A 24,857-nucleotide genomic window follows, 5' to 3' on the forward strand; every position below is an offset into this window, starting at 1 on the left:
TTCACTGCCAGAAACATCACCTCTTCTCCAGTGGAGGAGACAGCAGCTCATTTTCCCACCACTGACACCAGACATAGCACAGGCTTTTATTGGCACTTGCTGTTTTAAATGTCTACTGAGGAACCTGAACAGATACCAGATGTGAATTTTAGATGTGTGTGCAGTTGGCAATAACTTGAAATCCACCACTGGATTTTAAGGCATCTGTTGTTGGTGGGAGGATCAATATCTGATGATTACACTTTCAGCCATCCAGTCCTTCCTGTAATCATGCACACAACCTCTGAGTCATTCAGCCTCCTGTTATAACAAATTCCTCAAGAGGCCTCTTGTTGCACAGGGCTGATCTGATGCCTTATTGATGGTGACTGCCTCCTTGTTCTATAAGCAAGACTGTCAGAGTCATGAGCTCATCTCACAGAGCCCATGGCTGAGCAATGAAATAAATGCACAGAAACTACAGAAGCCTGTGGATTGTGTTGTGTTCAGGCTGGGGGAGAGCTCTGCATTTAGAGCTAACTGAGCAGAGAGGCACTGGTGAACCTCCCTTCAATGCCTGCCTGAAAACACTGCCTCTTACACAAGACTTAAACTTGCCCTTGGTGATGCTCCTTCCCTCCACTGACCACAGTGGGACTAAACTGATTTAAACTGGACAGCTCACTTAAAGCTATCTGATGTTCAGTGAAGCTCAGTCCATCTGCCACTGAAATCCTTGGGAAATGATAATTATGTTGTGCTGATGACTTCAGTGTCAGGTAAACTGACATTGAAAAAAAGAATTAATTCTTAGTCACCTGCAAGTTCACCAAGGCTTTCTCAGGAATTAGATGTCATTCTCCTAGCAAATTTCTGTGATAAAGCCCTTAAAACTTCTTCTGAATAAGTCATCCCCTGCAGGCTGTGATGGCCTCAGCACATCCCTTAAACTGCCAGGACTTCAGGGAGAGACCTGGATCTGTCAGGCAGGACAATGGAACCAATTTTTCAGCTTGTTGGCAGAAACTTACACAAAATGTTTTATCGAAAATGTAAGGACTGAGGGAGCTGAAAGGAGCTCTGTAGGATTGCTTTGAGCTTCAGCTGAATACATTTATGTATGATGATGTTCAGGTATTCCATGAGAACACCCCTTCAAACATCCACAGCAGCAGAATCCATTAGGTGTAGCAGAGGCAACCTTTCCACTCTGTGGCCTTATTTTAGGCACTGTTGGTGGTTAACATTTTTGTAAATGTGCACAGCTGGCAGGCAGATGCCTCTTTGAGGGCAGCCCTTCAGTCTGGCTGAGTGACACTTGTGTGGGCAGAGCTCCTTTCCTCCAGCTTTTGGGCTGCCTAATGGGATGAGGAAGGGTGAAGTAGCTCCATTTTACTTGTAGAGGTTGGAGGGAGGTGATTGTGTGGTCTGTGTGAGCTGAAAGGCCTGTGTTCCCTCTGCCTGGCCTGCCATGGGAGGGCAGGAAGTCTCAGCAGGGCTGTTGGTGCTCTGGGAAACGTGGGAAGCTGTTTCCTCACCAATCCTCCCTGCTCCAACACATCTTGTTGTCCCTGCCACAGCTGTAACTGTCTGCAGACTCTCTGCTTTCTGGAGCACGAGAATTAAAAGATAACTGTGGAAGTGGAGGTGAGAAAAGCCAGGGAGCCTCAAGCCCACTCCTCTGACTTCTCCCATTCCTGCTGTGCAGCATTTTCTGCCCTTGTGGCAGCCTAAAGAAGCAGCAAGACCATTCTGCCCTGCCTGGGGGGGACTGCACAGAGCAGGATGCAACACCTGCAAGGCTGGCACTGCCATCTGCACCTGTTTCTTTTATGGTGACAAAAAGTGGCATTGTCAAACTAAAAGACACAGCTCTCTGGAGCCTGACAGCTGGCTAATCATCTAGCTACGTGTTTAGGCATACATTTGCTAGGCTGCTGAACACAGATACAAAGGGCTTAAGAAGCTGATTGATTACTTGTAATCGGTTTATGTTTTAAAATGGTTTATTACACTTACTGGTTACCTTTAATTAATATTGAAGTAGTGCACACTTTATTCATTTGCATACTGCCATCAAAGCCAGTGTAATTGCACTGCAGCATGCAATCTGGGTAGTTATTTTCATCTTTTTGCTAAGTATTTTATTCTTTCACGGGCATCAGGAAGCACTAACTGTGGCTGACTCCAAGGGACATATTCCTGTAGCATTCTGGGAATGATAAAAATCCCGATTGCTAAAAGCAGGGCCTTTGCTATGGCTGAGAATCTATCCCAAATGGTTTTTAAACAGTGGGTTGGGATGCTCTGGGGGGCACTGCAGGTGCCAGGGGTTGTTAACACTCACCTGGTGATGGACCAGATGCAAAGGCAGGACTGTCTTCTGCGAGACATCCACGCCCTGGTTCTTCTGTCTTTTCAAACACTCTAAGTGAAAAGATGCTCTTCGACCTGAAACAGCAGCACACACAATGTGTCCATCACTCATAATACACTGCAGGTGATCTGTTTTCAGTTTCTTTTTGTGCAGCAAACACACACAAGCTTTAGGCTCTGTCTGCCTCCCCTCAACACCGCGCCCTCTCCAAAGCAAATCTACGGGAAGCGCATCCCAAACCAATCAACTCCACCTTCCAAGCAAGCTGCAAGGTAGGATCCTGAGCACTTTTCTCCTCTAAAACACGTGCAGCTGGTTTCCCCCATGAGCAGTGGCAGTGCTCTCAGACTCAGGGGCTGAGGCAGAGCCATCAGCAGGATGGTGGCAGCTGAGACTCTGGCGCCGTGCTGGCTGCGCACAACACGCGGACGGGGACATTGTGCTGCTCAGGTGACACTGGAGCCCTGCTTGCACATGGTCTGTGTCCCTCAGCTGCCAGCCATACCACACTTTATGTGTCTACAGCAAGGTCAAGGGCAGCTGAATTCATCAATGGGGAATTTACTGGTGAATGGAAGGTGACTTAGACCAGACACAAAGCATTTTCAGAATTTGGAAGGAAGAGAAGAGGGAAAAAAAAAAGATTTTAGGGGGAGCTGTTGAAACAGTCACATTGTTTACTCACTATAAAATTAAACTTCCCTTCTCTGAATATGAGAAAGGTATTCCCAATCAGGAATTCAAAACTACTAAGTTTTTTTATGATCAAGTGCTTTACTTCTGAAAAATGGCAAATAAATCCAGTATTAAAGATTTAATACATAGCACACTGAAATAGTTTGTGGTCCTGTTTGATTTTGTTGACATTTTTCTAAAGAAGGCAAGAAAATTAGAATTCTACAAGTAGTAAGTATCTATTATATTGGCTTGTTGAGAAAAAGTCTTCACAGGACTGGAGAAAATATGTTATAACCCAGAGAATGAATGTTAGAATGAAGGTTAAAATATTTCGTCTTTCTAGAGAAAAATCCCAGCTAGTAAAGTGAGAATGACATCAGTACATAAATATTCACTGGAATGTAGTTACTGAAGCATTGTATCAAGGGCTGACTACCTTACAGATAGATATAGAAATTGTCATTGCCTAATATTTTAAGATTTGAAGTAAATGTTATTAGAACACTGAAGCATCCTGAAGGATTTGAGTGTAGCCTCACTTTAAACATGACACTACCTAGTCTGTCACTGTTATTCTGTAAAAGTGTATTTTATAAACATGATTCTTTTTAGTTTCTCCCTTCAGTGCCCTTTTCCACCCCATCAATACTCAGAAAAAGGCTGAAAAATGCTATACCTGAAAGAGTTAATTTTGTCACAGACTCTCTTGATACTTTCATAAAACCTTGTGATTTATGGGTTTCATCTGGCAGTGAAACACTTGAAAATCTCCAGGTACAATTAAAGCAGAAGGCAAATTTATGTTTTATTAACTTAATCTGACATTCAGTGTGTTCCTGGTAGCAGACAAAGGAGACAATCTCTCATTTCTCCTTGCTGAATAGACACAGAGCAGAACACTGTAGACTCCAGGCTCACCCATTCAGTGACTCCCTGGTGATTGTTTAGAGAGTCTACAGCTCTCAGATAAACTGCCCTAATTCACAGGCTGCCTTCATCAAACATCACAGGCACTGTCCAAACAGCCACAGGTTCATCTGCTGGCTGAGTGTGAAGCCAGCAGAGCCTGATCAGGATTGTCTGCACGCCCTGGGATTCCTGAATGCAGCAAACAGCAACACCCGTGCCCACACAGGCTGGGATTCCTCCTGGGAGATGGGAGAACTCCATCAAGGCAGAGGAAACACAGCCCAGCCCTGCTGGGAGGTTACCTAGAGCTGAGGAGCACAGAAACCCCTTCTTCGGAGAGGGCCGGGTGTCCTCTCCTTTGCTGTTTTCTGGCGGAGTGAGTTGTCTGTTTTCATCATCCTGGTATGCAAGCCTGGGAAGGAGAGCAGAGGGATTTAGGAAAGCAGCTGGTATTAGGCAGAAGAAGCCCTCTTCCAGCAAGGAAGCCAGGAAGGTCATGCCAGCAAAGGGATGCAGGAGTGAGCTAGCTTCAAACTATCCAGGAGCAGTAACAAGAGACTGTGAGACAGAGAACCCTCTAAAAATGAGCTCTGGGAACATCAGGAGGTAGAAGTGAATGTGGGGGGCAGCCCTGCAGATCCAGATGTCTCATTCAGAGAAGGAAAATCCTAGTGAAAAATATCCTTTTCAATGTTACTTCAAGGGCTGAACAGCATTTTTAAAAGAAATTATTTTCTCATATTTGAGTTGTGTAAAATTTTCTGACTTTCTCCCATAAACTGAAATTTTTGTAGAAAAATGTCACCTCTTCCCACCTCTCCCCCTTAATTAAAAAACCACCCAAACACCTTGACTAAAGCTGCAAAGCTCACATTTCGGTAGAGAGCAGACTTGGTTCACTACAGTACTCAATGTCTTCATTCAAATTTTCATCATGAGTCTCATCCTGAGACACTTCCTCTTGGCAAACAATTGCCAGCTGGCTGTCTCTGGAACTGGAGCTAATGAGCAAAAAAGACAAGTCAAGATATGGAGATGGTAAAGACAACCTGTTACAAAGACAAGAATGACAGGCTCCATCTGTCTCAGTTTATTATAATGCTGAAGAGCCATCATAGGAAAATCAATGACTGAACAGAGCTACAGAGTTCACAAATACAATAAACAACCTTTGTGTGTGTCCTCTTTCACAGGATGAGTTTCTTAAACCAACACTGTAAATGTATTTTGTCATTTGTGACTACCTGAACTCTGTTAATGTGCCCACTGACCACATTTCCAAAATACACCTCACCGAGCTCAAAGTTAAATCAGAGATGGGCTCTCAGGAATAAGCTTTTTCCCTTGTTGCAAAAGACTTGGTTATGGATTTCAGAGAGGCCTCCTGGATACTCCCCATCTCTGTGATGTGTGGCCTTTTCCTCCCAAATCCCTCAGTCTGCACCAGCTCTGCCTCCTGGTCACGTTCTCATCCTTGCTGGCTTTTCCACCTTTCATCCCTTTTTTTAACTGCAGAGTGTTTCTACTGAATTCACTAGGATCTATTCAAAGCCTTAGGTGTGCCAGCCCTTAATTCCCTGCTTGCCTTCTCTCAGTCCCTCTGTTCCACATTTCATCACTTGTATTTTGCTTTATTTGGACTTTGTGTTTTCTGAGGACTAAAGTAAAATCTGTAGGCAGCTTGAATCATTGAATTATGGACATGGAGATACTGGAAACAATTTCAGTTTCTTACTAGAATTTGCAGAAGAGAGCAGGGCAGCTATTTTTTTTTTCCCCATCTTTTAAAGACTGGAGAAGCAATATTATCTTGTCATTTGGTTAAAGCAAAAACCATTGGGAGAAATGTGGGTATGCATTGTGTAAAAGAACCTGTAGGACAGTGCTGCAGTGGCCTTCCTCTGAAATGGGAGCCAAATAAACCTGCTAAGGTGCAGAGGGGAAAAAAATCAGTAGCTGGCATCTCCTCCTGTTCAAGTGTCTGTGTTTAGCCAAAACCACATGGAATTTTTGCATGAACCTGCCAGGGTGTACTCCACTCTGCTGTGATCAGAGAATGTGTAGCTGTGTGAGCCCAGCTAGAATCTCTAAAAAACCCCAAACCTAGGAAATAGCCAGAACATGGATCACTGCTTGCCCTGAGTTGGGAGTATTTTCTGGAGCTGTCATGGTGATCAGTATCTCTATTTCAGCCCTGCTGACACCAAAAAGGAGAGCTGATATTCAGCATTAATGGGAATTTGGAGTTTGAAGAGGATGAAGAGAGTGGGTTTTACACCCAGGCAGCATTAGAGGGGTATGGAGAACACGTACCGTCCCAGTGCCTCGTAGTAATGTGTCCTAATTCAGGGAACATGCCCAGGGAAGCAAGGAGAGAAAAGAACACCCTGTTAGCAGTGTCACAGCACAAGTCAGCAGGGAGGAGGGCAGGTGGGAACACATGAGCAACTCCTGTGGCCTCCCTCAGGAAGGCATGAAATAGAAAAACCATGGGACTCTTCACTTGGGCAATCCTGCACCCACTGAAATTCCTTTTATTGGCCTATTCTGTCATTTCTGGGGACAGCATTTGGCCACCTTTTCACACTGCTCACTCTCTGCACTGAAAAAAATAAAATCATCCCCTTCCTGCTGTTTCTGAAAGTATTAAAAAAAAAGTCCCCCACTGAGAAAAATTATATTCCTTTTGTGTTAGTCATCTGTGTGCAGAGAGCCTGAAAACTATCCAGGGAAGGGGATTTTCTTTGCTTTGTTTCTGAGAACCTTGCCTCCCTCCTCCCAGAATGTCTTTGGTGACCTCTGTAGGGATGTGACCTGCTGAATGATAAACCACAGACTTCAGCAAAGCTCCCTATTGGGTGATTAAGCCACTAGGAGCAGTGTCCTTCAGTTACCAGTTGGTAAAACACCTCCCTGTGGTGGAGGAGGGATAAATAAGCTTCCCTTTGGCTCTTACAGAGGTTTCTTCCTGATAAAGCCCAAAGAAGTGTGTTGGTCAGTAAGAGCTGGTGCTTTGCAGTGGCCAGTTGGTGTGTTTCTGTTGCACTGTGAGTTTTTGGAGAACCAGAGGGCTCAATCCAGGCCTGGGCAGTGTCTGGGAGTGACTTTGGCTCGGCAGCAGTGCTCTGGTGTTTGCATGCACCTTCCAACACCTGCTCCCCTGGCTCCCTCTCTGCTGGGACACTCACCTTTTGGATGGGAGTTTCCAGGGAGCCTCCTGCACACAAATGGTGGGTGACAAGGGGGTCCCATGGCCTTCCACCGTGCTGACAGTGCTGGGGTAGCTGGGTGGGCTGGGGAAGCGACACAGGGCGGTGTTGTTGGCATTGTTGATGTTGGCATTGGAGCCTGAGGATGAGTAGCTGCTGGGAGTGAAGGTGGAGTCCACCAGCTTCTCGTGAGATGGAGACTCGGTGTCTCCGTGGTTGTTGCCAGACTTATTGATGTGCAAAGGTCTCTGGGTGGTGAAAGTCTGGGGGAACCCGCTCCTGCCGTCACTTTGGTAATAGCTCACGTGGTTTCCAAACAAGCCTCCAGCTCTCTGTCACAGAAACAGAAAGGATTTTTGTGAGTGAGTTGTGCAAGGCTGTTCTCCTGCTTAGATCATTCTTGAGGAAAAGAAGTGAGGGTCAGATGATGGCACTGGAGCTCTCCCTTCCAGAAGGCAGCGTGAGGACATCCCTGCCACAGAGACCAGGCACACACAGGCTGGGGTTTCAGAGAACTGGCAGGTGTTGTCTCTACACCTCCCACCAGTCCTGGCAGTCCAGGATGGGGTATGCATGCAAGAACCAGGTAGCTGCTGTCTGGTTTTCCCAGTGCAGTTGCAAAGAAACATTTAGATATGAGGGGGAATTTGAGAAGAGCACCAGAAACTATTAAGCACCTGGAGGAAGAAATGAAATTTTATGAGCCAGTTATGTACTGTTTAAATGATGGGTAATGAAAGGGACTGACAGTGTTTTTCTGTAAACAAAGGAGGAAAATGCCAAAGGAGAGGAAAAGTTAGCAAAGAAAACAATTATAAGAAACAGGAATGAAATAAGAAAGAAAAGATTTAGCTAAGTTGCTCAGAAAATTTTCCCCTTCCATAGGAGCATGACTGAATCCTTGTGTACTTTTTGGAAGGATGCTGCCAGTGCCACTGAAAAGAGTGAACAGAACAATAAAGTGTGCCTGGCTGCTGCTCTGCAGACTGCAGGATGGCTGCACTGATCTGCTCTTTAATTTACATTTCATGAGGGAATCTTCCAGGGAGAAGTTTCCCTTGAGAGAAAGAGGGAAGGAATTGGGATAAAACTGTGCCAAGACCTTAGGACCTAGTTCCACACTGTTTTCTAGTGAGATCTACAAAACAAGGAAGGCCCAGCTGAAAAGCAGAATGAACAAAAGAGAATGGAGCACTCTGAGCTCAGCCTCAGCTCGCAAACTTGTTCAGAACCTACCCGGAAGATATCATCTTCAGAGGCAGCAGAAACAGCTTCTTTCATGGCCTTGTCCAGCTCCTCTTCAGCTGTCAGGTCTCCAGAAATTGCTCGTCGGATCTCGGGCCCGATGTCGTGGAGTGTGCGCAGACCAGCCTGCAAAACAGCAAACTATAGAGCTTCATATCTCCGAGTGGGCACAGGAGAGACAGCAGCATTGCCACTTCTTCCTAAACACTATGGAGCCCCTTTAGCTAACAAAGCACCCCCAGCTCCTACAGAAACACCAACAAAGCCTGTTCTTTCATCTCCACCTCAGAGAAACTCTTGGCAATACAAACCAAGGAAGGTTTGTTGCTAGTCCTTGGCTCCATCACTGCAGGACATAGACATAAATCCACAGGCTTGACTGAGCAGGCCTGTGTGCTTTCAACTCTGGGTTCTCAGATCCACAACCAGAAGCTCTAGAGCAGCCAGAGTTCCAGCTGAACCATCTAACTCTGGTGCCTTAGAAAATCTCTTTGAATCGGCAGCTTAAAAATGGATTTAACAACTAAGCTTCTGGCATTTGGACCTGCAAAGTCCTCAAACCCCTCACTGACTGGAGTCTGTTCCAAAGAGTCCATCCAGGGTGGTAAGCTGTGTGTGTACCAAGGCCTCATTCTGTGTTTGTGCCCACATCACAGCACTTTTCAGCTTGCTGAAACTCCAGAGTCACCCTTTTTTCTCAATGTATCCTCCAGGGACATAAATAGTACTGCTGGTACAGTCAATGGGCTTTTCTCTTTCTGCCACACAGCCTGGTAATCTACTGAATGAACATGTAACACAGTGGGGAGCAGATCCCAGTCCTCACAGTCCAGTCCATTGGATGGCCTTGGCATCCAGGTGTGCTTTTTGTTTTTTCAGTGACTTTGCCTCCTGGCAACATGCACTCCTCAGAATGGGTCAAATGTATGTGGGAGTAAGCAAATGTCTGCAGGACACTTCATACCAGTCTCTAAAAATATCCCAAATTTCAAATGTTCCTGGCAGACTGATAAACTGTGATTATACCTCACCTGTGCCTTCCATTTCCAGAGCTGAGAGACCACAGCACACAGGTATTTCTCCAAAAGGATTGATGTGATAATTCAAGGGGTCTACGAGCTCCTTCCCAGTAGGGACAGCCCATTGCCACCCCTGGAATGGTTGAAGAGGGCAGTGGGGCCACCCCTGTCTCTAGAGTACCCCCCCTGTCCTCTCGGGGCCCGCTTGTCACCTGTAAGGACAGCGCGTTGCGCTGCGAGGGCTTCCCCACCAGCCCCTGCTCCTTGCGCTTCTTGAACTTCCGGAAATACTCCTGGATCAAGAAAGTGGCGTAGAACTTCCCCACGGTCACCTCGTCATCTGCAAAGTGGGGGAGTGAAAAAAAACACCTTCAGTCAGCTGATTTATCAGTGGTTTCGCTCAGGTAAGCCGTGCAGGAGCGCCGGGGGCTGCAGTCCGTCTCTGCTTTTTATGGCATCAGGATGCAGGGATGAAGGAAGGGATTGCTCTGCAGCCAGGGGTTGTTGTGTAGTCAGGAGGAGAGCTGTATGGGAACTGACAATGGTCAAATAAGAGATTTTTAACCTTCAGACACAAGCTTGAGCTTGTGGACATGATTTTCTGAGCCTGAGAGAGTTTTCAGCCTGTCGGTAGCTGATCTGTTTCCCAAGGGAAAGTGTTTTGGGAAACTTTTCTCTCTCAAGGACTGTTTTGTAAATAGGGTTTTGGTTCCCAAAACAGTGGTGTACAGATGTTCTGGATGTGTTTTTGTCTTGTCCCACCAATGGGATGAGAGAGGTGTTGTTCCTTTGACCAGTCAGGTTAAACCTGTATCAGAACACCTTATAAACGGGTTATAAAACCCCAAAATAAAGGTTTCTGCCTCCTTGGGATGAGAAACCTCAGCTGTTGTGATTAAATCCATGCTTCTATTTCATGTCCACTAGCAACATGAGCCTGTGTGAAATAAGTCACACAACTTTCTCACTCTGGCCTGAAAAATCATAAGGAGGAATCCAAACAATCTTTAGAGATGGAAATCAACCTTTGCAGAAGTTGTTTGTGCCTTGTTATTTACTTGTAAGAAACAGTCAGGGAATGTTGTTCCTAATTGACAAATGATGGTGATGTCTTGATTTCATGACCAATGAGAGTTTTACCTTTTTAGACCTTCTGGGACCTGTCTATGAAAGAAGATCTGGAAGAATAAAACTTGCTGTCTTGTGCAACCAAGCTAGAGAATCTGTGTTGTTACTTTTGCTGTTCCTAATACAGCGTGACAGAGGTGCAGGTGGCATTGGGGCAGACTGGCTCTGGTGGTGGTTGACCACAAAGGATCTGGTTATAGCAGCACCTCCCAGTCTGGGTCAACACATGCTGCTGTCTTGTGACAGTCTGGTGTAAGATTTATTCACAGGCTGGCTGGCCAGCAGCATCTGACTGATCATCCATCCCAGGCCAGCTCTGACCCTTCTCTGCACTGCAATTCTGTCCCTTTGTGCCTAACATGGGTGTGAGTGAACAGAGAAGATCATCCCTTCCCTGAAATGCAGTCACACACCATAAAAGTGGTCAGTCAGCCAAAAATATTTTTCTCCAGGTAGCTCTCCCTCCTTTCTGCAAACCCACTGGAAATTTTAGAAGATGTGGTCCACTGACTTCAGAGCAGGCTGAGCAAGGCTCAGGACCTGGCTGCACCTGCTGGCTGACTGCCAAGTGCTGCTTTGTGCCCATGGGGCCACCTGGAAAGCCTGGAATGCACCAACTCCTATTTATGCACATTTTTTTTCTTTCCCTGATTTCTCAGCAGTAAGAACAGCACGTTCACGTTAGTATGGAGCAGACCTCAGCCTGATGAAATGCAGAAAGCTTGTAGAAGAAAGCCTCTCCCCCTTATTCCTGATGAACACAGGGTGCAGAAGGACAGGACAGGTGTGGGACAAACCCAGAGAGATTCAAAGAGAGGGACAAGATCCTGCACTCACCACCTGCAGGAGGCACCACCTGGTCCAGCAGCTTCATACTGGTGCGCTTCCAGATTTTCTTAATTATTGCTCTCAGCTCTTCGTTGGCTTGCTCCAGGTTACCTGCAGGGTGAAAATCATCAGAGACAGGAATTAGGCAGACCCTGCAGAGGAGCAATTTAATGTCTGGCATGGAAATCTCAGGAGGTAAATATCAGAGTGTTTTTAGTAGTGGAAAGTTTTGGACCGAGAGATGCTCAGACCATTCCTAAAGCTCCCTCACATCAAGAGGTCTTCAGTTCGAAGAACAACCTATAGGGTTTTTTGCAGTCTTCTTCCTAAATATGCATAGTCATCCCTGGGTAGGGAGGTGACTTTCCTTCTGGATACCCATTTCCTCTCAAATGAGTCACCTGCAGTTTTATTTCTTGATTTATGTACATTCAAACCCCTCTCTTCTCTCTCTAGGTGCCTAGAAACCAGTATCTTGTCCTCCTAAAGGTGCTGTTCCTGCAGTTTTTATTATTTCTCCCCTGCACTAAGGCTCCTGAGGGTGTTGCACAGGGCTCTGCATGGCAGTCATTCTTCCTAAAGGATGCAGTGAAGATAGGGACACGGAATAACCTGCTGAGGATGTAACACATGGACAGCATCAAAGGCAGAAATCTCCAGGGCTAATTCCAAACTCCTGCCCTGACCACTTTAAAGATCCTGCTAAGGCAAGAAAGAAAGCAGTTGGAGCTTTAGATGGTTTCCCAGGAGTTCACAGGCAATGACTCCGAGAGTTTGAGGCTCAGACAGACAAGAAAATTGAGTTCTGAGAATTGAAGTCTTTGTTTCATAAGACTCAAGATGTTTTACAGGGATTGTGGGTGGCTTTTTCCTCAGGAGAGTCTCTTGTGCTACAGTCTAATTCTGCTTAGCACAACTTTCAAGGCCCTTAATATATTTTTTTTCCATTTTGCCACTGTTTTTTGGGCTCAGCTGGCACTGTAAGGTAGAGTTCTTGCTGGCCTCTGCTTCCCCAAGCCTGAAATGTAATGCAGCCACTCCTGAGGCAGAGATGTTCAGCTGTGAATCACAGAGCTACACTCTCTTTTAATGCATCTCATTAATACATGAAGCCAGATTTTGACTCAGGACCAAGATCTTTCATTACAGCAGGTGACAGAGCGCAACAAAGAGGACAAGCTGAGCCCCAAACCTTGTCTGCTTTTCCTCCAATGTACCTGCTGTCTATGCAAAGTTATTAACAGTCCCTTTACCTTTCATCTGCCTTTACAACACCACTGTTACTACAATGTAATGTTCACTCATGCTAATGGAAGCACAGGAGGAGTTTTTGTGAGATGAGACCCTCGAGTCCAAGCTCTTTCTTTTCCTTTGGAATGGAAGATCAGTGGCAACAGCAGTCAAGAAGTGGCTCTGCAGACAAGGTACAAAGAGAAGGGTTCTTTGCCCTTCATCCTTCTCTTAATTGCTGTGTGAGCAGACATTGATCTAAAACTTTAAACTTCCAGACCACTGTGAAGAACGTGATCAATAATTTGAGATGATACATTAGGAAGCACTGGCTTCTCAGGTAGTGGGAAACACTGTGCTTTCCCTAGAAGATATTATTCCTCCAAACCTCTTTACATAGCTTTCCTCCCCCACCATGTGCTGCATATGAGTAATTTGGATCATTTTAAACAAGATGTCCCTGTTGGTTTATTCCAGCTCAGGACACCTTGGCATGAACACCTTTCTATCCTTGCAGCCAGCAAGCTTCTCACCTTCTGTCTTGATCCTCAGTGCAGTTCTGACCAGTGCAAAGAGAGTGGCATTGAACATGACGGTGCCATCGCTGTTCAGTGGCATATTCATGGAGACAAGGCGCTGTGGGAAGAAGAGAAGAAAGACAACAGTCACTCTGCCACACATGGACTGAAGCATGCTCTTCCTTACGTCCTTGTGGAGCCCTCCAGACCTGCCATCCCTTCTATGTGAGTATCCATGGCCTGGGGATTAGCTACACTACAAGAAAACCCCGTTATTTCTGCCTCTCCTAATCCATCTCGAGGTGGGTGTTGGACAGTGCAAGCAGATGTGTGTTCTTGGTATTTGAGAGCTGTATTTAGCACAGATGTGCTCTTCTCACCAGACAAAAGGCTGATGGCCCTGAGAAGAGCACAACCACCCTGCTGGTGTCCCTCCAGCCCTCCACTGGCTGGTTTTAGCCCAGAGGAGCTGGTGAGAGGCACAGGGCAGCCCAGGGGTTGTTCAGACACGCTGTTCTGGTGGGCAGCGAGCTGGGATGTGCCCAGTGAGTGAGACAGGGTTATTATTAAACTATTAAACACCCCAGCAGCTGTTGAGTGTAAAACAGCTGGTCTGGTGGAAGGCAGCCCTGCCCAAGCATGGGGGCTGGAATTAGGTGGTCTTTAGGGAGCCTTTCAGGCCAAACCATTCTGTATTCTCTGACTGATTCTCTGGTTTAGCTGCTGTGAGCTCCAGCCTCCCTCCCTTACTTTGCAAGCCACGCGGTGAGGGCAGAGCTTCCCGAAGCCCAGCGGGGGCTGGATCCGCCGGAGCAGCGTCACCACATCCAAGTGTTTGATCCGTCCCCTAAAGAAGAGAGCACAGTGAGGGCTGCATCCTGACCAGGGCTGAGCTGCAGAGTGCAGCTACAGCTAAAAGTGCCACTAAGGTCCCTCCAGCCTCGTGCTGCTGCTCCCTGTAGCCCAGGCACGGCTTAAAGTTATTATTTCAGGCCTCTTGCATTTGGTGCCTTCTGCAGGATTTGCCCAGCACTCATGTAATTTCTACTGGTGCAGAAATCCCAGCTGCCAGTCATACTTGAGTCAATACTTGCAAGAACTGACCCCAGCCTTTTCAGTGTTGCAGTTTCTTAGTGCATGATCAGACAATTTGGGGTTCTCTTCCCATCACTGACCTGCTCAAAATAAAAATCTCCTTATTTACTTCTTGGGCTGAGGCCTATAGCAGGCAGAGAGGTTTGTATTTTTTTATTTCCTCTCACATAAATAGCCCCAAGCCACTGCCTTTTAATACTTGTTTATGCTTTGGGCTGTCACTAGAGTGAGCACAAAACAAAGTACTGAACTTCCTGCACAGCAGCACTCGGCTTTCTCTTAAGTTTGGTAAATGGCACCTCAAAAGAAGAATTCTCTCATGGAAGGGGGAAAGTTACCAGAGCCAGAGGAGGGGTGTGGGACATGGATGGGGAAGAGGAATAAAAGAGCCTCCCATTTATGAGCAGGGAGGAACAGGATGCCACCTGAACTGGGTGGCTAGCTATTGTTTGGCTTCAGCCACTGCAGCCTTGCAGTGGAGCAATCACAATTAATAGCATGTTTTGTTAACAAATGGTGTATTTATTAGAAGTCTGTGCTTATTCTCCATCCATATTAAGAGTCCCCAGCCCAGGAAGTCACCATGAAGGGGAAGAAGTGTTTAAATTCACGTTTCACTCTCACAGTGTGACACACCCTCACACATGGCAGAACCTGAGCTCAGACTAACCCTGACACTTTGTCTCCTAAAGAGATCTGCTTTTAGTTCACACCCAAATCTCTCTCCACGGCTTTTGCATTATGAAGGGGGCTTTGCAATTACAATTGTCAGCTGTACAGTAATGCCACAGGGATCTAAATGCACTTTAAGCCTAAGCATGTGTCAAGCAGAGCATATAATACCCAATGTCAGTTAAGCCCTCATGTGAGTTGTTGTAGTGTAGCTTTAAATCCCTGCAAGTCTGATATTGTGAATAACCCTGCAGACAATGTAATGCAGCCATGTGAGTGTGCAGGTTGTGATGGGCATAAATGACACATGAGAAAACAGACATTTGAGCACAGCAGCTCTGCTCTGAGTACAAAGTCAAGCAGAAGAGCGACAGCTCAATATTCCAAACAAATACAACAATAAACCAAGCCTCTAATCACCTTTTCTCCATCTCCTGCTGGCCCTCACTAAGTCTACATCTCCCCTATAGAAAGTAACACAATTGTCTGGCAGGTAACAGTACAGCCTGAGTGCTGAGATTTCTGTGAGTATCTTTGCACTTTGGGTTTATGGATTCACCAGCAGCACCTTGTGGTGATAATCAATTTTAGGAGTTTTGTACAAAAAAATAAAAAAGATAAAAAATGCAGGAGGAGCATGGCACTTACTGCACTGAGTCTAGAGAACAGAAAATAATGGGCCTGTTCTCCTGAGGAGCTCTGATATCCAGGCTGGGTTACTTACTTAGCTTCAGGGTCATACTCTGCCCAGATCCTTTTAAACTCATCCAGGTGGTGTGGTCCTAAAATGGACCAGTCCCGTGTCAGGTAATCGAAGTTATCCATTATAACAGCTACAAAAAGATTGATGATCTGCAAACAAGGACAGAGATGATGTGATGGATGAGGCAAGGAACAGTAAATTTTACCAGGTTCTCAATTTAAGGTCTGGATTTGGACTCACAAAACTAGGAAGCCATTGGGGTTAGCTTCTTTATTGCCCCATGCCAGCCCCCCAGTTTAAATGGGAAGAGCCCAGAGGTGGAATACTCTCAGCTGCTTACATTTTTCTCATCCCTGCTAAATGGAAGAGGCACAAATTTGCTGAATTCTTCGATGTGCTGTTGATGCTTTAAGTTTTAGCTTTCATATTTTTTCCCTAGGTGTGTAGGGATATATATATATGTCTATAAAAATATGAAAGCCAAAACTTAAGGCTTTTTTTTTTATTTACCTCTGTCTTTGCCTGGCAGAAAGGGGTGGGATTTATCTTTGATAGCCAGTGGGGCTGAGATAAAAGCCCTTTCTTCTGGCCCAAGAGCTAAACTTTTGGAATGCTGCTGCTGGTCACTGGGAGAGTTTTGGGCACCGCTGCCAGCTGCAGAGCGTGTGCTGTCACTCTGAGCAGCGCCAACACGGAGCAGATGCAAGTGGGATATGTGTATTCTCACAGTCATTGCTGCTGGCAGGGGAGGAAAAAGCTGCTCAGCAGCCAGAAGGAAGGTAGGAGGGAAGGTGGGAAGTGTGGCTGAGGCGTTGCTAGCCTCAGCACAGCCCACAGCACGCTAATTTGGTTTTCTCATTGAGGGGGAGAGGGGGAAGAGCGCTCCTTTGCTCTTGGAGATCATTCTCGTCCTGTGATTGCTGACATCTGGGCAAGCAGAGGCTCAGTCTGACACAGGGAAGGTCTGGGGAGGGTGGGCTCACCAGGAAGGCACAGAGCATGTAGAAGCTGATGAAATAGAAGACGGCGAAGCTGCTGCCACAGGAGTGATCGGCTTCCGTGGAGTTGGCCGGCTCCGACTCTGGGTCACACTTCTTGTCCGGGAGACATGCCAGCATGATTTCCTGCCAGGCCTCACCTGTGGCACACCTGAGCAAGGCAGAGGGCAGGGAAAGACAGCAGTGACCTTGGATGTGACAGGGACTGGCATGTTAGCAACCTGTTCCTGATCCCATGAGCAATAATGGGAATTTTTACCACTGAGGTCAATTAAGAGCAAGTCAGGTCAATGGCTTTGACATCTCCTGGCATATCCTGCTCCCCTGTTTGGCTTTGTTGCCATTATCAGCATGCCATTTCTGACTGGATTTGACTGCTGTGGGTACGGGGCTCTCATGTTCCAACCAGAATCATGGATGTGTGTGTGTGTGTGTGGCATGGCTGTGGATTGCATCTAAAAAAGTCCTTCAAAATTACGACAGTGTTGAATTTGTGCCAGCTTCCCACCCCTTCAGCACCCCTCCCTGGCTCCAGCTGGAGTAGGATGATGTGCTAAGCTGAGCTGGGCATGGCCATGCCTAAGCTCGAGTTCATTGTGTCCCTTTCCCTGCTAGAAGTCACACTGGCCAGATTTGAACCAAAGAAGTTTTTGATGCATATCAAGACTGGAGAGAGCTGAAAACTGGCTGCCTTCCTTCCATGTAGGAGGATCTGTGTCTTTCCCCAGCACTGAGCATTACCAGGGTGAGCTGCTGGGGTACAGGAGACTTCATGGACTGGTCATTCCACCTGACATAATTCCCCACTGAAGGACAACACGTTACTACTCACCTCGGGAGCATGACACGGTAGAAGGAGATAAGCTGTGCCTGAGAGCAGAGGAATCCTGCTCCCAGACTGACACAATGCAGAGCTGTCAAACACCCACCTGAAAAGCAGCAGCACTGCCTGGGGGAAGGTCTGGAAGTTATTGTTGCGGTTGATTTCTGTGGTGTCGTTCAGCGCGATTTTACCGAACACCTGGCAGAAAGCAGAGATCTTTTCAGATTAGCCCTGAAAAACCCCCAAACCTCTTGTCACCCGTAGCTCTTGGCCTCACCCTGACCCTGATATTTAATGGAATCTGCTCTTCTATTACAATAAACTTTTCTGTGTGGCTTTCATATTTGTTGTTGCTTCCCCGGCTTCTGCTTTATCACCAGAAAAGCGCTAATTTTGCCATAAGAGGCATTTTGTGTCAAAGCAAGGTGTCCTTCCTTATTCATACACTGAATACATGACACAGGGCCTTGTTTAAATAAGCACTCATTTGGGAAGGGAGTCCAGCTGAAAGAAATCAGTTGCAGAGAAGAAAAGGCTCCTTCCTTCATTGCTTATCTCTGGCAGATGGAAATGGCAGCAGAACACCAGCAGCTGCTGAGCCTTGAGCTCCCATCTTTGTTGGGGGCCTTGGATCTTCACAAAGAAATGTGAAGTGCCTTTCCTTGGATCATTTGGAGGAATTGTCCTCCAAATGCCTTCCATAGTCATGCTTGTCACCAGCAGGTGTTTCAGGGGTCCTCCCAGACTGCAGCAGCGTGAAGATGATGACCAGATCTGCCCAGACACGGATGCCCGAGAGCTTCCTCCCGTGCCACACCAACTAGTTCATCCAGCCACGGCACAACCATCAGCAAACCTTTTTAGGGGCCTGTCTTTGGGTGTGAAGTCCCCAGTGCAGCAGAGTTTCAGGCTTCTTTAAAATAATCTTGGCTAGCTGTGGTACTTTCAGACCTTGTGTGGCAGCAAGGTCTCTGCACTCAGGACTATTTATTCCCCACTGATAACAGCCTGGCAGAGATCTCAGGGGCTGAGAGCTGTAATCTCTCTGCAGCCAAAACAAGCAGCAGGAACAGAGCAGCTCTGAGAGAGCACCCAGCTTCTTTTCAAGGAAATGTCACTGAGAATTAGCACCCCAAGAGGAACAGTGAGGCGGAGAGGAGCATGGGGACAGTGGTGGGAGGGCCTTGGCCAGATGGGAGGGAGGGTCAGCACATGGCAGTTTTCCTCAGGGGTTCCTCATGGATGCATGGGCCTTCTCCTGCCTGGCCAGCCCCATGCCACAGGCAGCACTGACAGCCAGATTTGAGACGAGGCAGCCCACATTGTTCATTTCAGGCAAATATAGGTAAGGCAGCTTCCCATGATCTTCCTTTTGACCCTGCATCTTCCCTCACACACTCGAGGCAGCAGCTGCTGTGGTGTTTTGCATGAGGTACCTGGGAGGAGCTGTAAGTGGAGGTTCCTCCCTCACAGCCTCTCCAATCTGTGCCTCCTGGGCCATCCTATGAGCGGCTTCATCCATCAGCATCAACTTGGGTGTTTTCCACTTGAGCACGTTAGCTAGTGAGCCTTGAATGTTGTTACGCTCCAAGTCGTGGCAGTGGCTGACATGAAGTAGTAGTAGGTCTCCTTTACATGGGAAATTCTGATATTTTTATCAGTTCTGGTACATCTAGTCTTTCGTGGTAGCTGCTTAATGGAGTGAGGGATGATTTTCCTTCCCACGTGTCTCTGTGTGTGAGGGAACTCTGTGTGTCAGCACGTTCAAGAGGGAGTAAAATGTCTGAGGTGCCATTTGGACAAAAAGTGATAATCACAGGTCTGTGGGGCTCTGGGAAAACAGGGAAAAGGAAAAAAAGTTGGTTTTCTTATTGGAAGACATGAGGGCACAAAGAGACCTAGTAATCCAGATCAATGTGATAGACTGATGTATGATCTTCAGGCTGCTGAGATGATTCAAACAGAGGCTTGAATGTAAGCCAAGGGTTAAATAGGTAACTTAGAACTGACAGAAAAAGGAGTAAAATTACAGAATAAAGCATCTGGCCCTGGCAGTGCCCTGTAGACCCCATCTGTGTGGGTGCTTGGAAGCCACTTAGGCTTTGTGCAGCAATGTAATACCAGTTTAATACTCTGAAGTGATTCTCTGTATAGCACAGGTAATTCTGTAAGATCTTGGCCATCTTAGGTATTAAAGGCAAAACTGGCAAGTTGACAGTATGAGCTTAGAGTAAATGACAGCTGTGATTACTGGGGCTATTGAGATAACCTGTGATAATTCAAGAAAACATTAATTTTACTTTTCACAGTGGGGCAGGGTAGATGGAGTCTGTGAAAACACATGACTATAATAACAGGAAACAAATTAAAACAAGGTCACAGAGGTCAGATGAATTGCATTACAAATTCTGTTGTCACTGTGAAACCAAGAAGCCTGTCATGTTTGAAGACCTCTGGAAGCAATTATGCCATGCCTTTCTATTCTGTGGCCTCTGGTCCCAGATGGATGACTTGTCTGAGAACTGTGATTAACACTGGAGTGGAAAGTGAAGCTTAGCTTGAAAAGCAGCACAACAAATGAGGCTGGGACTGTCACAGACTGTGCCTGTACCATGTGCTGTCTTCAATGGTCTCCGTGCAACATCAGTTCTCGCACAGGTGAATGCTCAGGATGATTCCAAACACGTTTTGCAAACTGAGTAAGATGTTGATGCAGCTTCCTGGAGAAACTCTGAGTGTTGGTACATTGGGTCTGATCCCATATTTACCTTCATGGGTGTAGATCAAAAGCTGCTCTTTACAACTCAGTGGAAGTTATGCCAGTGTGAAAGAGATGCAAGAGAACATTTTGGTCTGTTCAGTGCAGCATGGCCATAAGCCCACTTAAAAAACTGTTTTGAACCAACAAGCAAGGCAGTAAATCTTCTTGGTGGATATTCCTGTGAGAATGTGGAGGGCAGGCATCCTCTTTTTACTGTTTGCATATTGTTTTCTGTATTTAAATGGGTCAATACTTTTTTTTTGCTTGGTTTTTTTTTGTTTTATGGAGCTTGCTGTGCTGCTGCTGGAAGTACCCAGCCAGAAGATGTCCTCCAGCTGGTGTTAGCTGCCATCTCACTGGGTGAAAACATTGCTGTAAGCCCCCACAACCACACATGGATCTAGTTACCCTCTAAGCCTGTTGCCAGGCTCTGGCAGGAGGAGACAGACACGGCCGAGCTCTTTGAGCATCACTCACCTGCATCCCAATCACAGCGTAGATGAAGAACAGCATCACTATTAAAAGAGCCACGTAGGGGAGAGCCTGCAAACGAAAGAAGAGAAGAGAGCACTGTGTCTCTGCCTGGTTGTGCCGCTGATTTTGGGGCTCTGTAGTGCGGGCAGGTGGCCACTAGATGCCTCTACAGGCCCACGCTTGGTGGCCCAGCCCAGCCCAGCAGGCTCGGCTCTGTGCCTTGGGGGGATGGAGGGATGGATGGATGGAGCTCCGCTGCCTTCCCGTCACTCCCGCCCTTGACCAGGCAGGAAAGCGAGGCAAAACCAGTGTCTGCACCTGCTAACCAGGAGGAGAAAGCTCTCACAGCCAGCACGACTCTGGGAATCTGATATTTCCCTGGATCCAGTACGGTGAAATAAAGGGATGCTGGCAGAATCTTAATTTGAGGCTTCTGCTACAATGGCTGGTACCACCCTGGGTAGCTGAGGCAGCATCAGCAGGTTCCCTGCTCAGTGTTAGGTGTCCCTGATGCTGTCTGCCATGCACTGAGTGTCAGTGATCAGCTGCTGGAGAGGAAATGCAGAGCCCTGATATGCAGAGCTGCCTCCCAAGTGCTGAGTGCCACCAGCTTCCTCCACCACTGACAGGAGCCAAGGGCTCGGGACTTCACAGGCTCAGGCTTTTGAGCAGCAATCTTTTGGAATGTCTAGCACTCAGACCAGAGGCTTTCAGGACTTGCTTCAGAGGAAATGGGTGGACACATTCACTCTGAAAATGGGAGCACAGTCCCTGATCTAGATGTTGAACACCCAATTTCCCAGGCTATAAGGAGCCTACAGCATTATCAGAGGGCTGCAGCACCTCTGCTGTGGAGACAGGCTGAGAGATCTGGGGTTCAGCCTGGAGAAGAGAAGGCTCCAGAGAGACTCTAGACCACCTTCCAATACCTGAAGGGGACCTACAATAAAGACATAGAGGAATTTTTTTCAAGTTTTCATTCTATGCAGTGATAGGAGAAGGGGTGATGGTTTTAAACTGGTTTAGATTAAATATTAGGAGGAAATTCTTTACTATATGGGTGGGTAAGGCATGAACAGGGTGCTCAGAGAAGCTGTGGCTGTCTCATCCCTGGGAGTGCTCAAGGCTGGATGGAGCTCTGAACAACCTGGTCTAGTGGAAGGTGTCCCTGCCCATGGCAGAGTGGTTGGAACTAGGTGATTTTAAGGTTTCTTCAACCCAAACCCTTCTGTAATCCTAAATTCAACACAACTAAATCCCTCAGGGAAAACCGAGGGAATATTTTCACCGTGGAGATTTGACAAAGATCTGCATAAATCATCTCCAAGAGATCTGAATATTAAAATGGCAAAAAATAATCAAGTCCTTTAGACAATGTCTGTAATCATCATCTTGAGTATCAGGACAGATTCCTCTGGCTTCTTAGGGGACCAGAAAAATTGGTATTTTACCTCACAGTGTCACTGAAGAGACCACCAGCTCAGAACTGGGCTCCAAACATTTTGTGATGATTTAGTTGGGACTTGATACACACAATACCTAAAAGCTCCTGGGCCAGTGTCCAGGCAGGACCTGAGGTGTATAACCTTAACAGCATTTCTGTTTTCTGTACTTCTGTTTTTCCCACCCAAATAGGGATGGGAAAGTGTCTTCTCTCTTTTCTGCCTGCTCCTTCACTTCCTTTCCATGTTCTTCAGCTCAGTCCATTCCTCTCCACTAATGCCCCTTCCTGCCCATGCCTGCCCCTTGTTCCCTTGCTCCTTGAGCTCTCCACCTCTCAAATTCCACACTTCTGTCTCTGTCCTCCTCCAGCTCTGTCCTTCCCTGGCGTTACCACTTTGTCCTTGCGATTCCCACGGCCCTGCCGTGTCCCCAGCACCCTCTCACTTCCCACTCCTCCCCAGGCTGACCCTGTGGCTGTGTGTGCAGATGGAAACCCTGCTGAGCACTTTCCCACCAGTCTGACCAGTGCCCCAGCTCGTACGTCAGCACTTCGTGCCATGCCCAGGGCACGTGGAAGTTACCACGGGATCCAGCTCCAGGAGTTCATTGCTTCTTAGGCTGCCCTGTGGGAGCAGAGATGCTTCCTGGAAGCATGTGGGGACACTGAGGAGCCTGTGCCAAGGTCTGCTGGGATCCCACATTCTGACAGTGGGAGTGGCTGAATTCAACACGGCACTCTGGCTATTCTTAGCTCCCAAAGGAGCCTCCCGGCAGTTGCAAGAGGAGGAGCTTGGAGCAGAGAATTCCATGTTATAAATGGCTAAAGGCTTTCAAGGGAAAAGGCACTTGCTTGCAATGCTGCTTTTCTTTTTTTCCCCCTCCCCTGCTGGGGAGGATCCCTCTGTACTTTCTCCCAGCACCCTACAACCCTGCCTGAAGTGACTCCCAACCCAAGAGGTCTGAAGGTCACTGGAGGGAAGTACCAGGTGCTCCCTTTCCCATCCATCTCCTCCTCTCCAGCCATGAGCTGTGACCAGCTCAGGGTGAGCTATTGCTGAAGAGGCTGGAGGGGCACAGGGGCAAGGGGAGGAGAAGCAGGAGCTGGAAAGTGTGACTCTGTCCCCTGCATCAGGGCTGGCTGAGCTGTGCCAAGGGAATCTCATTCCTACGCCTGCAAACAAAATGTTTCCCAGTGGTGCTGCTCAAATAACAACCTGGAAGCTGGCAACTCTGCAAGCAATGGAAAAAGTCACTGTGGCATGGATGTGTCAGAAGCCTGCTGTGCAGGGTTAGGTCCTCTGGCAGTCAAGGAGTGTGAAAAATGAGTACTTTGCATCAGCCTGGTGGTCTGGCTACCGGGAGCACTGGGAGCTGCACTGGGAAGGTCCGTGCTGATCCCTGGCGTGTTATTTCTGCTGAGAAGAGACAGAAGCTGCAATGAGCTGCAGCACTGCAGGCTTTGGTCCCAGCTTGTGTTGCTGCTGGTGAGGTTTAAGTTTTAAAGTATGGGTCAGTTCCTTTTCCATCTGAGTCAATACAAAAGCTATTAGCCATTTACAGCTTCAGTCTGAGGGGTTTAGAGCTGCTGTTTTTCAAGACTTGTGTGTTGCACTAGTTATTCTTTCATGCTTTTGTCCAGTGGTGTGTTCTGCATATTTTCTCATGTTTAGGCCACTATTTGCATTCCTGTGCTGTGTTTCCCTGCCATTTCCTTTGGATATGCCCCAGCTAACATCCAGGTTGTGCTGGTCCAGTAAATCCAGGTCAAGGCCTTTCAAAATGCAGGTATATGCTCTGCTTCATCTCTAACTATCATTTTACTATATGTGGCTAGGTTTTTTTTCCCCTAGCAAATAACTCTGGTGTTTCTTTTCCTCCACAAGTAGTGATTCTTATCCAGTCTGGTATTCTTCACTTCCTCCTCTCTACTCTTTACCTACCACTGAAATGCAACCTGTCTCCAGGGAAAAAAAAGCAGCAGCAATTTAATAACTTGGCATTGTTACCAGCTCAAAAGAGTAGGGCTAAAAAGGTGAATTCTTCCTGGATGAAAGTATGGAGGCCACACACCTCTAGTACTCACTGGAAATCCTCAAAACAAGGCTTAAAGGAAACTTAATTGAGACCCAGGCCTTCCCCCATAGCTGTGTATTAAAGTTACACATATGAAACACAGCTCAAAAAAAGGGAAAAAAAAATGAAATACGGGATCAAAGGGTTACAGACAGGCAGTAATTGAGTTGAACTGAACTATTAAGGCTGTTCAGGAGGGTCTCAAGCAATTACTCATGCTTTAAGGATGAAACTCATAGCCAGGCAGTCATTCCCATTTACTCAACTCATTCCTGCCGCTTGTCCCTGGGTGCCTTTGAGCTGAGGCCCCGGCGTGAAACCTCTCCCCGAGAGGCCACCAAGGGAAATCAAAAGGGGTTAAGCTTCCAAAAGGAGTTCTCTTTCTTAGAGGTAAGCAAAGGAATACCTGGAAGGACTTGATGAAGGTCCAGAGCAGCGTCCGGATGCCCTCCCCTCGGCTCAGGAGCTTCACCAGGCGCATCACGCGGAAGAGTCGGAAGAAGGTGATTGAGATGCGAGAGTTTTCCTCTGCGTTCTGGAAGCCATTGGCACAGAGGCAGGAGTTACAACAGCACGAGAGGAACCAGGGCCCTGGGCCACAGAGGACGCTATGCCGAGGGCTCACTGCACTGTTCCTTGTCCTGGTACTGCTCCCTGGGCTTCCACTCCCCGGCACCACGGGACTGCTCCAGCCT

The 24,857-nt window shown here is 47.1% G+C and overlaps 1 protein-coding gene across 14 annotated transcripts in view; it reads right to left on the minus strand.

The window, feature by feature from the left end:
• The window catches only part of CACNA1C (calcium voltage-gated channel subunit alpha1 C), a 435,290-nt gene that overhangs the window by 5,098 nt on the left and 405,335 nt on the right, over positions 1-24,857 (minus strand). For 7 of the 14 annotated variants that reach the window (XM_033514757.1, XM_033514754.1, XM_033514748.1 and 4 more), the window contains 15 exons: positions 24,569-24,697; positions 20,650-20,715; positions 17,518-17,609; positions 16,574-16,739; positions 15,612-15,739; positions 13,871-13,967; positions 13,136-13,238; positions 11,382-11,483; positions 9,629-9,756; positions 8,389-8,523; positions 7,132-7,484; positions 6,257-6,283; positions 4,816-4,944; positions 4,246-4,355; positions 2,327-2,430 (listed from right to left, as the gene is read on the minus strand). In XM_033514757.1, coding sequence (XP_033370648.1) covers positions 2,327-2,430; positions 4,246-4,355; positions 4,816-4,944; positions 6,257-6,283; positions 7,132-7,484; positions 8,389-8,523; positions 9,629-9,756; positions 11,382-11,483; positions 13,136-13,238; positions 13,871-13,967; positions 15,612-15,739; positions 16,574-16,739; positions 17,518-17,609; positions 20,650-20,715; positions 24,569-24,697 — 1,869 coding nt within the window. Of the gene's footprint in view, positions 1-2,326; positions 2,431-4,245; positions 4,356-4,815; positions 4,945-6,256; positions 6,284-7,131; positions 7,485-8,388; positions 8,539-9,628; positions 9,757-11,381; positions 11,484-13,135; positions 13,239-13,870; positions 13,968-15,611; positions 15,740-16,573; positions 16,740-17,517; positions 17,610-20,649; positions 20,716-24,568; positions 24,698-24,857 lie in introns of all 14 variants that reach the window. The other 7 variants (XM_033514753.1, XM_033514756.1, XM_015627412.3 and 4 more) reach the window with 2 other exon arrangements.

Source organism: Parus major, chromosome 1A, assembly GCF_001522545.3.
Source record: "Parus major isolate Abel chromosome 1A, Parus_major1.1, whole genome shotgun sequence".
Taxonomy (NCBI): domain Eukaryota; kingdom Metazoa; phylum Chordata; class Aves; order Passeriformes; family Paridae; genus Parus; species Parus major.